This window comes from Geotrypetes seraphini, chromosome 8, assembly GCF_902459505.1.
Source record: "Geotrypetes seraphini chromosome 8, aGeoSer1.1, whole genome shotgun sequence".
NCBI lineage: Eukaryota > Metazoa > Chordata > Amphibia > Gymnophiona > Dermophiidae > Geotrypetes > Geotrypetes seraphini.
Genome location: NC_047091.1, coordinates 51,415,561 through 51,429,648, shown reverse-complemented (window position 1 = coordinate 51,429,648; position 14,088 = coordinate 51,415,561). Strand labels below are relative to the sequence as shown.

The following is a 14,088-nucleotide window of genomic DNA, read 5'->3' as shown; positions in this document are numbered from 1 at the left end:
GCGAAGAGCCGGGACTTGTGGCAGGTGTCGCTTGAGGTGGAAACGGCTCCGCCAGTGGGCAGGCTGGTGGAGCTGGCTGCAAAGACAGGGGCTGTTCCGAATGAAAAGATCGCGATCTGGCTCAATTGCAGTTCTTCTAACCTCTGAGCAACCAATCAAAATGGGGGTGGTCCTCCTATGCGCTCAGCACTGTGGGAGTGTGGAAGGCTGCCGGTGGAAGCGCTGGATTACAAAAAGGTACCGGGGGGGGGGGGGAGCATTCGCTCCATAAGTTGCACCCTTATTTCCGCCCACTTTTTTGGGGGAAAAAATTGTGTCTTATGGAGCGAAAAATACGGTAATTGACTAATTGTTCATCAAATTGAAATGTCAAAAAAATATAAAATTTTATATATATTGAAATTCAGTGCTATCAGTTTTCATATTCAAACCCACAATTTAGCTATATGCAAGAACATTACATATCATGTATCAAGAAATGTATGCACTATGCATACAGTACATCTAAATAAATTTTAATTGTTTTGATTTGAAATACTGCTGCTTCTGAATTCTGTTGAATAACTAGTTAGCATTGTCGTTATAATACACACATAGCCACAGCCAATTTGTCCATTAAGTCCAAAATCCGTTAAATCATAGTCTGTTAAATTGAGGATTGACTGTATTTATTTGACTTACGGTGTCTATCTTCCTTTCTCTGTACTAGTCTCCCTCTTCCCATAGTGTATAGATACCTGTCCTTGTTAAAAAAAGGGGCTGAGAGGCAGGCCTTTTTTGCTCATTGGCTAGGGTTGGCTGGCTTCCCCCTCCCTTTCCCTGTCTTGGTGAAAGATTGCTGCTTTTTTGTCTGCCTTCCACAGAAAACCAGGCGCTGTCCTTTCCCCTGCTGCTTGTAATAGTTACCCACTGCAGCAGACAAGGAAAGGACTATTTCAGGAATTCAACAAATTTCTCTTTTTTACCCCCATTCCGTGGCTCAGACTTGCTGTTTGTAAGCTCTGGGAAAAAGAGCCTTTCTGTAATGTGCCGCACTTCCCTCCCCCCCTTCCCTCCCCCTGCTATGGCTCAGTCACTGGTACACTGCAGAGAATATAGCAGGAGCAGAGGAGGAGACAGAATAAGCCTGGCTGCTGCTTTTAGCCCTCCCCCAGTGCATCTGTGAGCTGACTGCAGCTTCAGTCAGGCTGTTGAGGCAGAAAAGAGAAGACAGGGCAGATTAGGTTCCTTTTCATTTACCCCCAAGTATACGGGGGTGTCAGCGCTAGGTAGACTGCTGGCTGAAATCGGGCTGCCGTTTGTTCAAAGGAGCCTCCGAGCTAGCTCGGGTTTTGGAACAATCTGTGATCAATGGTTCCTCCTTTATACTGCGGGAGGATTTTTGGTCCAAAGATGTGGTGATCTCTTATGGTTTTGGTGCAAAAATCTCATGGTTTTGGTGAAAGAATCAAGTGATTTCTCTATTTTTTTGGGTACAGTCTGGTTTTTGATCTTGGGATTCTGTGATCTCTCCAGTATTTGCTTTGGGGATTCAGTGAACTCTGTGGGATTTTGTACAGGGACCTGGTATTCTTTCCAGTTTTTTAGGGCAGGAACCTGGTGGTCTTGCATCTTTGGCACGAGAACCCAATGATCTGCATTTTGGGTACAAGGATCCAGTCATTTCTTGTGTTTTCCAGTGCAAGGACAAGAGTTACAATTTATGTGGTGTGGAAGTCTCTCCTCCAACCTTAGTGGGGAGTTTTCATTATACTCTTAAGTGCAGGATGCTTGAGGAGGACTTTCCTCTTATTTTCGCCTCTCTCTTCTCCAGCTGGATGACTGGGTCAGCCAGAAGATGCTGATGGCCCACGAGACTTGCAGGGACCAGACGCAGAAGCCCCACAAGAAATGGCTCAGGCACCAGGCCTTCATAGCTGAGCTGGCTCAGAATAAAGAGTGGCTGGAAAAGATACACAAGGTAAGCATGTAGTCGGCTTCGTAGCAACTTTTTCCAACCCAACAATTACATTCCAGTGGTCCTGGCATGGGGGGAAGAAGGTAAGGTTTTCTTTCTGTTCCCCAGAACAGGAAGGACCCTCCTTGCTTTTACATTAATGTGACCCTTTTTCTTTCTAAGTCATTGTAATAAAAATGAACCCTTCAGGTGTATGCAGTGCGAGAATAAAGTGTCATAATGAAGTCTTTCGTAGGGTTGAGGGACTTGGAGGCCTGTCAGAACAGCAGGTAAAGACCCCATCAGTGTCCCATTCTAGAACTACTGACATCAATAGAACTCAAATAGTATACTGCCACTATCTACAAACAAACACATTCCAGGCATTGGGAGCTGTGTTTAGTTAGTAATCACAAAAAAAAAGAAATTATTTTAATTATTATTATTTTAACCCCCCTACCCCTTTCTTTTACAAAACCATAGTGCGGTTTTTCATGCCGGCCGCAGTGGCGTCTGCTCCAACGCTCATATGAATTCTATGAGCATCGTAATTGTTACTACCGTGGCCAGTGCTAAAAATCGCGCTACAGTTTTGTAAAAGGGGAGGTTACTTAGTAAACTTAGCCATATAGACAAGCAACTTGGGTCTTTCCTTTCACATGGTTACTTATCAGAAAGCATATGTAAAATATATATATATATACCGTATGATAAGATCTTTTTACTTTATTGAATTGGAGTTCCAGGCTATGCATACTAGAAATACTCTAGATGGTGGGAGAAGAACATAACTTTGTTGGAAAATAAATCCCTCCCAAATGACCAGCAGAAGATGAAACATGACAAAAAACATTTATCTCTTTGATTCACAGATGGAACAAACTCTTCAAGTGAACCAGATTTTTAAAGCCTTAATATGGCCTGCTAGTGCAGAGGTGGTAGGAAGTAGTGGGAACTGAGAACCTTTATTTTACTCAGAGTCATCTTAATCCAACCCTTCCCCCTCCTCCTAGATAAATTCTCCCCCAAAACCTCTACTCAAATAATCTCTTCCTCCCCAAAACACCAACCAAGTATTCAGTTCCCTGAAATGTAACATAATCTTATTTGTACTCTAACTGTAATCTATTTGTTATGTCACACAGTAAAGTACAGTCAATTTAATATCCAGTTTGCAAGTTCTTCCGGAATTAATCCAGTATCTCTCCTCCCTTGTAACCAAAAAAAACCAACAAAAAAACCCCAAACTGTTGTAACTTCACTAGAAATGTCCAGTTAGCTCTTTTGTAATCCGCCTTGAACTGCAAGGTATAGGCAGAACAGAAGTCCCTAATGTAATGTAATGTAAAGTCAGAATGCAGAAACATAAACCTGGGAATGTGGATGGTGTGATAGAAGGGACACTTTACCATTTTGGTGTCCCTCAGCTATGTATTATGGGAAATGAGGCCATGGAAGGGACTGTAACAGTATTATGAGGTCTACAGTTGCCTCTGCTTGAATATAGGTGAAATAAAGTTAAAATATAGCATTAAGAGGCTGATGCAGAAAGCTACCTTGAGCCCTAACCATGCGGTTACTGCGAGCAGTAAATGCATATTACTGGTCGAGCAATGTTCAGAGGGGTTCAGCACAGAAGACATGGTGGCACTTTGCATTAAAATGCAAGGTAAAGAATCCATTAAATATTCCGTAGCAATGCACTGAAGGAAATGGTGGCTTTTGAGGCGCACATAATGCAAGACATTTTTCGTCGGGTCCAGGGCAGCATAGAAGGGCTCCTCAAGAAAATTTCATGCCCTTTTTTGCAATTTTAAATGCCTCATTTCTCTTTTTTTCTCAGCCAGAACAGCATCTGCAACTTTAAAATACACGCAGGAAGTAATAGTGATAATGTGTGCTTGTGCAAATGAAAATGATAGTGTCAGCACACATCTTTGGTGGTGGTTCTATACATAAATATTAGCCTTGCAAAAAAATTATGTGCAAAAAGTTTTTGAGAAGCTAATATTTACTAGCACTACAAGAACTGCAGATGTGTGCTGGCACTTCCTTTGTCCTCAGACATGCGCACAAAAAGCTGCTTTTACCACTGAACCTTTGTGCGCATGTGTCTAGCAGGCATTTCCCATTACCGCTCAAGTTCTGTTCATATAAAATTTCATGTTGTGATCTTTCTCCTTGGTGCAGGTTTAAGCTCCATGAGCAGCTTTACTGTAAGCTTTTCTGCATCAACCCCTAAATGTTGATAGGGGAGACCTGAGCCCTCTGGTCCTAGGTTTGAGAGGCTCTGTATCTCTGTGCTTTCAACTATACCCTCAAGGTGAAAGGCTCTATATCATTGTGTACCAACTTCTGGCTCTGTTTTCCTCTGTCTGTCTCCTTAGCCCTTCCATCCTTGAGGTGACAGTCTCTATAAATCTGTACCCAGCCACGAGCTTTCCAATCGTAACGGTGACAGGCTCTGAATCCCTGTAAGATCAACTGTGCTCTCAATTTGTAGAGATGACAGTCTTTCTATCCCTTTGCCAGTTCCCTGAACCTCCAGTCCTTGGGTTTATAGGCTCTGTAAACCTGTGCCCAACTATGAGTTTTCCAGTCCCCCCTCCCCCCCAAAAAAATATGAGAAATTATCACATACAACCACATAGATACTGTATCTCTGTGCCTATCTTCTGAGCTTTCCATCCTAGAGGTAACTAACTCTGTATCCCTCTATTATCCACTTTGTCTTCCAGTCCTAGATGTGACAGGCCCCTCTTTCTCCTGAACCCTCCAGTCCTAAAGGTGACCTGCTTCATATCCCTTTACTCAACCATGAGCTTCCAGTCCTAGAGTTGACTGGTCCTCTATCCTTGTTCCCATCCCCAAAGCCTTTTAGTCCTAGAGGTGACAGGCTCTGTACCCCTGTGTCTCTCTCCTGAAGTTTCCAGTCCTAAAGGTGACAGGCTCTGTATCCTTGTGACTTTCTTCAGTCTTCCAGATCTAGAGGGATACGTTCTGTGCATCTATGCTCTCTCTATCAGTGATCTAATACTGAGGTGAAAAGGTCTGTATTCCTGTGCTCTTCCACTGAATCCTGAATACAGAGTGATTTCTGTATTCCTGTCCCCGTCTCTTGGATACTTAGAAAGAAGTAATAGGCTCCTTGTGCCTATCACATGAGCTGTCCAGTCATACACATGATAAGCTGTGTTTCTTAGCACCTGATTTCTGTTCTGTTTAGTCCTAGATGTGATAAGCTTTGCGTCCTTGCACATATTCTTTCAGTGAAGCAATTATGCGTTATACGAGGACTTGCAATCCACCTATACTTTTAACAGTTCAAGAATGAATTCCGCATTACAAGAATGGATCAAACCATCCACGAATTACAAAAATTATCTGAATAGCTAAGCCAATTAATTCTCTAGTAGATCAAATTTACAGAAAAGTTTTCAGATTCCATCTAAACCAGAAATAATTATCACATGATCTCAGAAAAAATGGAATTTGATTCCACAACTCTTTCATAAGGTACTGAATGGAAGAGGAAAGCTGTCTAATCGATTTTCCAGTGCAATAGGTGAGACATTCTAGACAGTAGGATTATTTTCCCATAGCCGCGTGCTGCTGCAGAAGGAATCCACTCCGGATTTTTTCCAGTGCAATAGGTGAGACATTCTAGACAGTAGGATTATTTTCCCATAGCCGTGTGCTGCTGCAGAAGGAATCCACTCCGGATTTTTTCCAGTGCAATAGGTGAGACATTCTAGACAGTAGGATTATTTTCCCATAGCCGTGTGCTGCTGCAGAAGGAATCCACTCCGGATTTTTCACTCTGCCTCTGTTGTACTTCACTGGGCTTCACGTGAGCTTTCCAGTCCTAGCTCTAGCTCCACCTCCAGTTCTTTCCTTCTGCATGCGTGCCTGTAGAATGTTTATTCTGCTCTCCCCATTTTATTATTTTTTATTCAATGTAATTTCGTCCCTTTCAGGTAATTTGGTACTTTGAGCGATTTTGAATCTCTGCCTGCTTGAAAATTCACAGACTTCGGTCTGTAGCTGACAGGCCAATCCCACTGGGTACCTGTTAGCCAGCCTGCATAATTTTCTCTGGAGCTCAGGGCCATCTCGCCTACTGTTAAGCAAGAGTCGAGCACAGGCTGTTAAGCGCTCTTAGGAAGCTCGGCAGTGTCTCACAGGATGCTGGCTGTGTCTTTGTGCCTCTGCCCATCCGTTGGTCTGCAGGGGTGGAGGTGTAGTCAGACATAGGAGTCTGACTGGCAGCCCGAAGATCAGATTTGCAGAAGCATTCCCAGTATTGTGGCAGTGAATTTTCTCATCCAGCTACTGTGAGAGAGCTGAAAGCATGTTGCAGCACAGATCCTGTTAGGTCACAGAGAGCACACAGACTGACAGCTTGAGAGAGACATCGGGGGAGTAACATAACATAGTAATATAGTAGATGACGGCAGATAAAGAACCGAGTGGTCCATCCAATCTGCCCAACCTGATTCAGTCTAAAAATTTGTTGGATTTTTTTTCTACTTCTTAGCTATTTCTGGACAAGAATCCAAAGCTCTGCCTGGTACTGTTCTTAGGTTCCAACTACTGAAGTTTCCGTCAAAGCTTACTCCAGTCCATCTACCCCTCCCAGCCATTGAAACGCCCTCCCCAGCCCATCCTCCACCAAACGGCCATATACAGACACATACTATGCAAGTCTGCCCAGTACTGGCCTTAGTTCTTCAATATTTACTATTGTTTTCTGATTCTAGATCCTCTGTATTCACCCCACGCTTTTTTGAACTCTGTCATCGTTTTCATCTCCACCACCTCTCTCGGGAGCGCATTCCAGGCATCCACCACACTCTCTGTAAAGAAGAATTTCTATATATTGCTCTTGAGTCTACCACCCCTCAACCTGAAATTATGTCCTCTGGTTTTACCATTTTCCAAAAGATTTTGTTCTACGTTAATACCTTTCAAGTATTTGAACGTCTGATTCATATCTCCCCTGTCTCTCCTTTCCTCAAAGGTATACATATCCAGGGCTTCCAGTCTCTCCTCATACGACTTTTGGCGCAAACCTCCTATTATATTTGTCGCCCTCCTCTGGACCGCTTCAAGCCTTTTTGTGTCCTTCACCATATACGGTCTCCAAAACTGAACACAATATTCCAAATGGGGCCTCACCAATGACCTGTACAGGGGCATCAACACCTTCGTTCTTCTACACCTCTCTTTATACAGCCCAGCATTCTTCTGGCAGCAGCCACCGCCTTATCGCACTGTTGAAAAAGTAGGGTTTTAAGTGTTTCTGGATGTTCCCCTTTGTTCCCCCCTCCTGAAAAATCCTAAAATCACCATTTATAGAGTTTGAGAAGTGCGAAAAATATCACGATTTTGGCGTGAATTTTTTGACGGTGGCTATCTTGGATATTTAGCAATCTTTTTTTTTTTTTTTTTCTAAAACTCCCTGTTCCTTCAAAACTGCAAATTTTTACTGGAAACCTAATGGAATGGAGTCCTTGGGCTCTCCTCATGTGGATTCTTGCTAAGATTGCACAAATTTAGCGATTTGATAGTGTCCTTACGTCACATGGCACAACTGGGGGGCTGCAGCGTCCAGCTTAGCTTCTCCCTTGCTGAAGCAGGTGACCAAATGCTCAGCTAGCCTGGGGGGGTGGCCGTCTTTACTTTCGGGGCTTGACACGGCTGGTATTTCAGTTAGAAACGCAAATGCAAGTCATCTAAGGGTGACTCTACGCCCCAGGAGCCAGACACTTTTGCCAAATTTATGAAATTTTTGTGGTCTGAGTTTCAGAACAACTGCTCTCCCCCTGAACAGTCCCAATCTCTCTTAGTGCCTTTGGGCACGTCCTTGGCTCAGCCTGCTGTGGCTTTTATGCTACCTGATCCTGATCTGGGGGACCCGGATGCTGATGTTTCCCTTTCTAAACTAAACCTTAGGTTTGTATACTGCACCATCTCCACAAGCGTAGAGCTCGGCACGGTTTACAGGGTTAGGTTGAAAAGGAGCTACAATGAAGGGTTATAGGAAAGGAGCTAGGAAGATAAAGAGGGACAGGGTACCAAAGAGCGGGATGTGTTAGATTTTTGAAAAGAGCCAAGTTTTCAGGTGTTTGCGGAAGGATTGGAGGGAGCTTGAAATTCTGAGTGGGGATGTGAGGTTGTTCCAGAGTTCTGTGGTTCTAAAGGGGGAGGGATGTTCCTAGTTTTCCTACGCGGGATATACCTTTTGCAGAGGGGAATGATAGTTTCAGTTTTTGGGAGGATCTAGTGGAATTAGGGTTAGAGGAGTTCCAGAAGAGTGGGATAACGTGAGGGAGGATGCCATGTAGGATCTTGAAAGCTAAACAGGCACATCCTTGTTTACAGGAACAGCACTTCCCTGGTCGGGGAATTAGGGACTTTGTGCTCGATCTGCAGATGCCTCATGAGTCTTGAATCCTGGGGATAAACCTATGGTCCTGCGCTTATTTAAGTTTTTGGCTCTGCTGGACCTGATTGCTGAGTCTTTGCAGAAATTGAACTTAGTCACTCAGCAGGCTCTGTCCACTTCTTCCTCCTGGCTTTGTGGTGTGCGCTTGCAGTCTGCTATCATTCCCTGGTACCCTGATAAGAGGGTTCTGGTCTTGGAGCACTTTGACTTTCCAGAGGGAATTCTGAAGATCGCTAGAGCTATGTCCCGCTTGTATCTTCTGTCACAGGAGTGTCAGCAGCTTTTGGGTCAGCCCAGGGTAGATTCTTTGGTGGCACAGGTGGCTAAGCGCACCTCTCACCCCAGTGAGGGTCATATTGTGTTAAAGGATATGCAGGACCACCGTGTGGATGTGGTCCTCAGGAAACATTTTGATGCAGCTACTTTAGGCATCAAGGCTGCTTTGGCAGCATCATTTGTGGCATTCGCCTGCCTTTCTCGACTGTGCACTTTGGAGGGTGAGGCAGTGGATCCCCCCTCCTCAACTTCTGATGGATGGGACAGATTATATGGCTGATGCCTTGTATAATCTCATGAGAGTGTTGGCAAAGGTGTCAGCGTACTCCATCTCTGCTCGCCAAATGCTTTGGGTCAAACTGTGGGCTGGTGATTCCACTTCCAAGGCTACTTTGGCTTGGCTGCCTTAAGGGACAGTTATTGTTTGGCAAAGGTCTGGTCAACCTCATGGATTCTGTGATGGACAGTCACCCTAAGACTCTGCCTGATAGTAGACCCAGACCCTCCAGGGGTTCTGGTTGTTCTAATTTTCAGGCTCATGGTGCTCCAGACCGTATACAAATGCCACATCGCAGAGATTTTCTCAGGGCTCCTGATAACCGAATGCTGGCTACTGGTGTTCCCAGCTTTCCACCTCCCATACTGCACCTTCTGCCAGAAAGGCTCAATGACACCAGGCTGAGGGATGCCCCTCTGCGGATAGGGGGGCCGGCTCTCAGTATTTCTTCCTGCCTGGATACACATTACATCCGACCAGTGGGTCTTGGATGTTATTTGGTTGGGCTACAAGCTGGAATTTGCTCAGCCTCTGGCAGATTGGTTCTTGGACTCTCCTTCAGGTCACTCGGACAAAGCGCTCAGGGTTCAGGCCACCATTCAGCGCTTACTGGATATTCAAGCTATAGAGTCGGTACTGCCCGCCCTCTCGTACTCAGGCAGATGTTCTATTTACTTTATCATGCCAAAGAAAGGCTCATAAGATTGAAGATCTATTTTGGATCTTCAGCACATGAATAGGGCTCTCAAGATTCCCCGCTTCCAAATGGAGACTGTGCATTCAGTCATTGCAGCACTGGCCCCAGGAGAGTTTCTTGCCTCTCTGGATCTCACAAAGGCGTACTTGCACATTCCCATTTTTCTGGCACACTGCAAATTTTTGTGATTTCATGTTCTGGAACAGCATTACCAGTCCTTGGCCTTACTATTTGGGCTGGTGACAATGCACCGGACCTTCACCAAGGTGATGGTGGTAATGGCAGCTCAAAAAACAGGGGAAACAAATCCACAAAATACAAAGGAACAAATCAAAGTGGAAATGTCCAATCAGAAAGGTGCACAAAAAAGTGTCTTTCAACTCATCTGATTGATCCAAAATCTTTATTCATCCAAAGTAACTCAACGACCCGACATGTACATGTTTCGGCCTCACGGCCTGCATCAGGAGTCTTGGAAGTCTTTGGGTGTATAAAAAGTTATAAAAACTGATGTAAACCACTTGAAGTGCCGTTTCTATCAAATCGCTGTCACACTGCGGCCTTGCAGCAAACGAAAAGCTAGCATTTCATTTGCTGCAAGGCCGTGGTGTGACGGCGATTTGATAGAAACTAAAAATATGTAATAACATATATTACATTTCCAAGATCAAAAATCAAAGAGATAGAAAATGGAAATAATAAAAGAAGATAAAAAATTAAATAAAACAAATTTAAGATATAGCCTTTGGGGAGCCCGTTGCAATTATTGTCCTGTTCAAGGTGTTGGATATCCTCTCAGCAAAAATGGTCAATCAGCCGATTGGAGCTCAGAGCCATTTGACTTGCTCTGACAAGATTACAGAAGACTCTGGAGAGCCAAGCAGTCTCTGACAATGCAACAGCAGTAGCCTATGTCAATTACCAGGGAGGGACCAAGAGCACTCCTCTGGCTCAGGAAGCCCGCGTGAACTGATATGGCAGGAGGGATGCCCACTCTCTCCTGCCATCGGCCCCCCCCCCCCCCCCACGTGAACTGATAGGGCATCCCTCCTGCCATATCAGTTTGCGCAGGGGAGGTGATGGCAGGATGGAGTGGGCATTCCTACTGCCATTTTTTTGGGTTCAGGGAGGGAATGAGGGGATGCTTTGTCAGGGGAGAGGAGCTTGTTTTTCTTTTTTAAATTTTATTTGGCAGATATTTTGCGTGTGTAATACATGCAAAATATCCATGCCATTTAAAAAAAAAAAATTTTTTTAAACCCGGCAGAAGCCCTGACAGCAGTGACAGGAGGCTGCTTCTCCTGTCACTACTGTCAGGGCTCTGCACTGACTCAATTGTGATTGATTCGGTGAGTTTGCATGAAAATGAATTGCATCTCCGTGCAAATCATTTGCATGCAAACTTGATAGTGAATCAATCACTGTTTGAAAATCAGCCAACAGTGATTGAGTCGCTATCTTTAGTAAATCTGGGCCTATGTACTTACCCTGGTAAGCTCTTTTCCAGTAGATAGGTGAGACATTCTAGACTCTGCTCTGTCCTTTCTGCACCAGCGTACAGTTTTCAGTCTGTTTATGCTTCTCCAAGCTGGATTCCTGGATGCCTGTTAGCCTTTGAGGGCTGGGAAGAATCTGTATATATGTTTCAATTTATTGGGGAGTAGTTTCTGAGTTCCTTTGAAGCCTGTGTTGGTGGTTAACAGTACTGATCATTTACTTTTTGAGCAGAACAATTTATTTAAGCCTGTTCTACAGGTGCCTCTACTTTATGTGTATTGGGTGGCTCTACCTGCTTGGGTACTAACTGAAGGTGGAGCTAGAGAGCCCAGTGAAGTTCAGCAAAGGCAGAGTGAAAAATCTGGAGTGGATTCCTTCTGTAGCAGCACGCGGCTATGGGGAAATAACCCTACAGTCTAGATCAGTGTATCGGTGCTGCGACACTCTGGCAAGGAAGAAAGTCATCCATGCCGGCTGCCTGCCTACAGGACGTGCCTCTCCCGGCTAGAGGCACATCCTGTAGGAAGTCAGCTGGCGCAGATGATTCTCCTCCTGACAGGCGTGTCTCCTCTTCTCCCCGTATCTGCCGGATCCCTCCACTGGCGGGGTCGCAGCCAGATGGGCCTCCGCACATGTGCGGATGTCGACGCGATGACATCATGCACGCGCATCTTCCAGCTGGGGCTCTGAATTTAGTGTGCCGCCGGCTGGAAAGTTTGCGAGACACTCGTCTAGAATGTCTCACCTATCTACTGGAAAAGAGCTTACCAGTGTAAGTACATAATCTCTTTTTAAATGTTAAATTTCTTACTTTAGCAGAATTCAAGAAATCACTTAAAACCCATTTGTTCAAGCAGTCCTTTATGTGTTAGGTTTGTTTGTTTTTTTACATTATTGTTGTTATTGTATTATGTATTACTGAAAGGAGGAAGATGAAAAATGGAATTGCTAAACTAAAAGATGCTGGGAACTGATATGTGGAGAGTGATGATGAAAAAGCAAACGTGCTAAACAAATACTTCTGTTCTATGTTCCCGGAAGAAAATCCTGGAGAAGGACTGAGATTGTCTGGCAAAGTAACACGAGAAAATAGAGTAGATTCTGCGCTGTTCACAGAGGAAACTGTTTATGAGCAACTTGAAAAAATGAAGGTGGACAAAGCGATGGGACTGAACGGGATCCATTCCAGGAAACTGAGGGAGCTCAGAGAGGTTCTGGCGAGTCCTATTAAAGACTTGTTCAACAAATCTCTGGAGACGGGAGTGGTTCCTGGGGATTGGAGAAAAGCGGATGTGGTCCCTATTCACAAAAGTGGTCACAGGGATAAAGTGGGAAACTACAGGCCGGTAAGCCTCACTTCGGTTGTTGGAAAAATAATGGTAGTGCTGCTGAAAGAAAGGAGAGTGAACTTCCTAGAATCTAATGGGTTACAGGATCTGAGGCAACATGGCTTTACTAAAGGTAAATCTTGTCAAACGAACCTGATTGAATTTTTTGATTGGGTGACCAGAGAGCTGGATCGAGGACAGATGCTAGATGTAATTTACTTAGATTTCAGAAAAGCCTTTGATACGGTGCCTCATAGGAGGCTGTTGAACAAACTTGAAGGGCTGAAGTTAGGACCCAAAGTGGTGAACTGGGTTAGAAACTGGCTGTCGGACGGATGCCAGAGGGTGGTGGTTAATGGAAGTCGCTCGGAGGAAGGAAAGGTGAGTAGTGGAGTCCCTCAGGGTTCGATGCTGGGGCCGATCCTGTTCAATATGTTTGTGACTGACATTGCTGAAGGGTTAGAAGAAAAAGTGTGCCTTTTTGCAGATGATACCAAGATTTGTAACACCAAAGAGGGAGTGGAACATATGAAAAAGGACCTGCAAAAGTTAGAGGAATGGTCTAATGCCTGGCAACTAAAATTCAATGCAAAGAAATGCAGAGTAATGCATTTGGGGATTAATAATCGGAAGGTGGGAGGTGAGAAGCTGATATGCATGGACGGGAAGAGGGACCTTGGGGTGATAATGTCCTAAGATCTAAAGGTGAAAAAACAGTGTGACAAGGCGGTGGCTGCTGCCAGAAGGATGCTGGGTTGTATAAAGAGAGGTGTAGCCAGTAGAAGGAAGAAGGTGTTGTTGCCTGTACAGGTCGTTGGTTAGACCCCACTTGGAGTATTGTGTTCAGTTTTGGAGACCGTATCTGGCGAAGGACGTAAGAAGACTTGAAGCGGTCCAGAGGAGGGTGCCGAAAATGATAGGAGGTTTGCGTCAGAAGAAGTATGAGCAGAGACTGGAAGCCCTGAATATGTATACTCTAGAGGAAAGGAGGGACAGGGCAGATATGATTTAGACGTTGAAATTCTTGAAGGGTATTAACGTAGAACAAAATCTTTTCCAGAGAAAGGAAAATGGTAAAACCAGAGGACATAATTTGAGGTTGAGGGTTCGTAGATTCAAGAGCAATGTTAAGAAATTCTACTTTACGGAGAGGGTGGTAGATGCTTGCAATGCCTGAGAGAGGTGGTGGAGAGGAAGCATGGATGAACACAGAGGATCTAGAATCAGAAAATAATAGTAAATATTGAACTAAGGCCAGACTTTCACAGTAAGTGACTGTATATGGCCTTTTGGTTGAGGATGGGCTGGGAAGGGCTTTTGAATGACTGGGAGGGTGTAGAGGGGCTGGAGTGAGATTTGATGGAGACTTCGGCAGTTGGAACCCAAGCACAGTACCAGGTAGAACTTTGGATTCTTGCCCAGAAATAGCTAAAAAGAAATAATTTAAATTTTTAAAATTTAAATTGAATCTGGTTGGGCAGACTGGATGGACCATTCGGGTCTTTATCTGCCGTCATCTACTATGTTACTATGTATAATGTATTTTATCTTTTTTAAATTGTTGTATTAAGATGTAAAGTGCTGGTTAGTTATTTTGAACCCTCAGCAGTATGTCAAATTTTATAGATA

General features: G+C 44.4%; 1 protein-coding gene across 3 annotated transcripts in view; it reads left to right on the top strand.

The window, feature by feature from the left end:
* Nucleotides 1-14,088, top strand: part of SPTBN4 (spectrin beta, non-erythrocytic 4) — a 420,524-nt gene that overhangs the window by 211,288 nt on the left and 195,148 nt on the right. For all 3 annotated transcript variants that reach the window (XM_033954096.1, XM_033954095.1, XM_033954094.1), the window contains one exon: nt 1,814-1,960. In XM_033954096.1, coding sequence (XP_033809987.1) covers nt 1,814-1,960 — 147 coding nt within the window. The remainder of the gene's footprint in view (nt 1-1,813; nt 1,961-14,088) is intronic.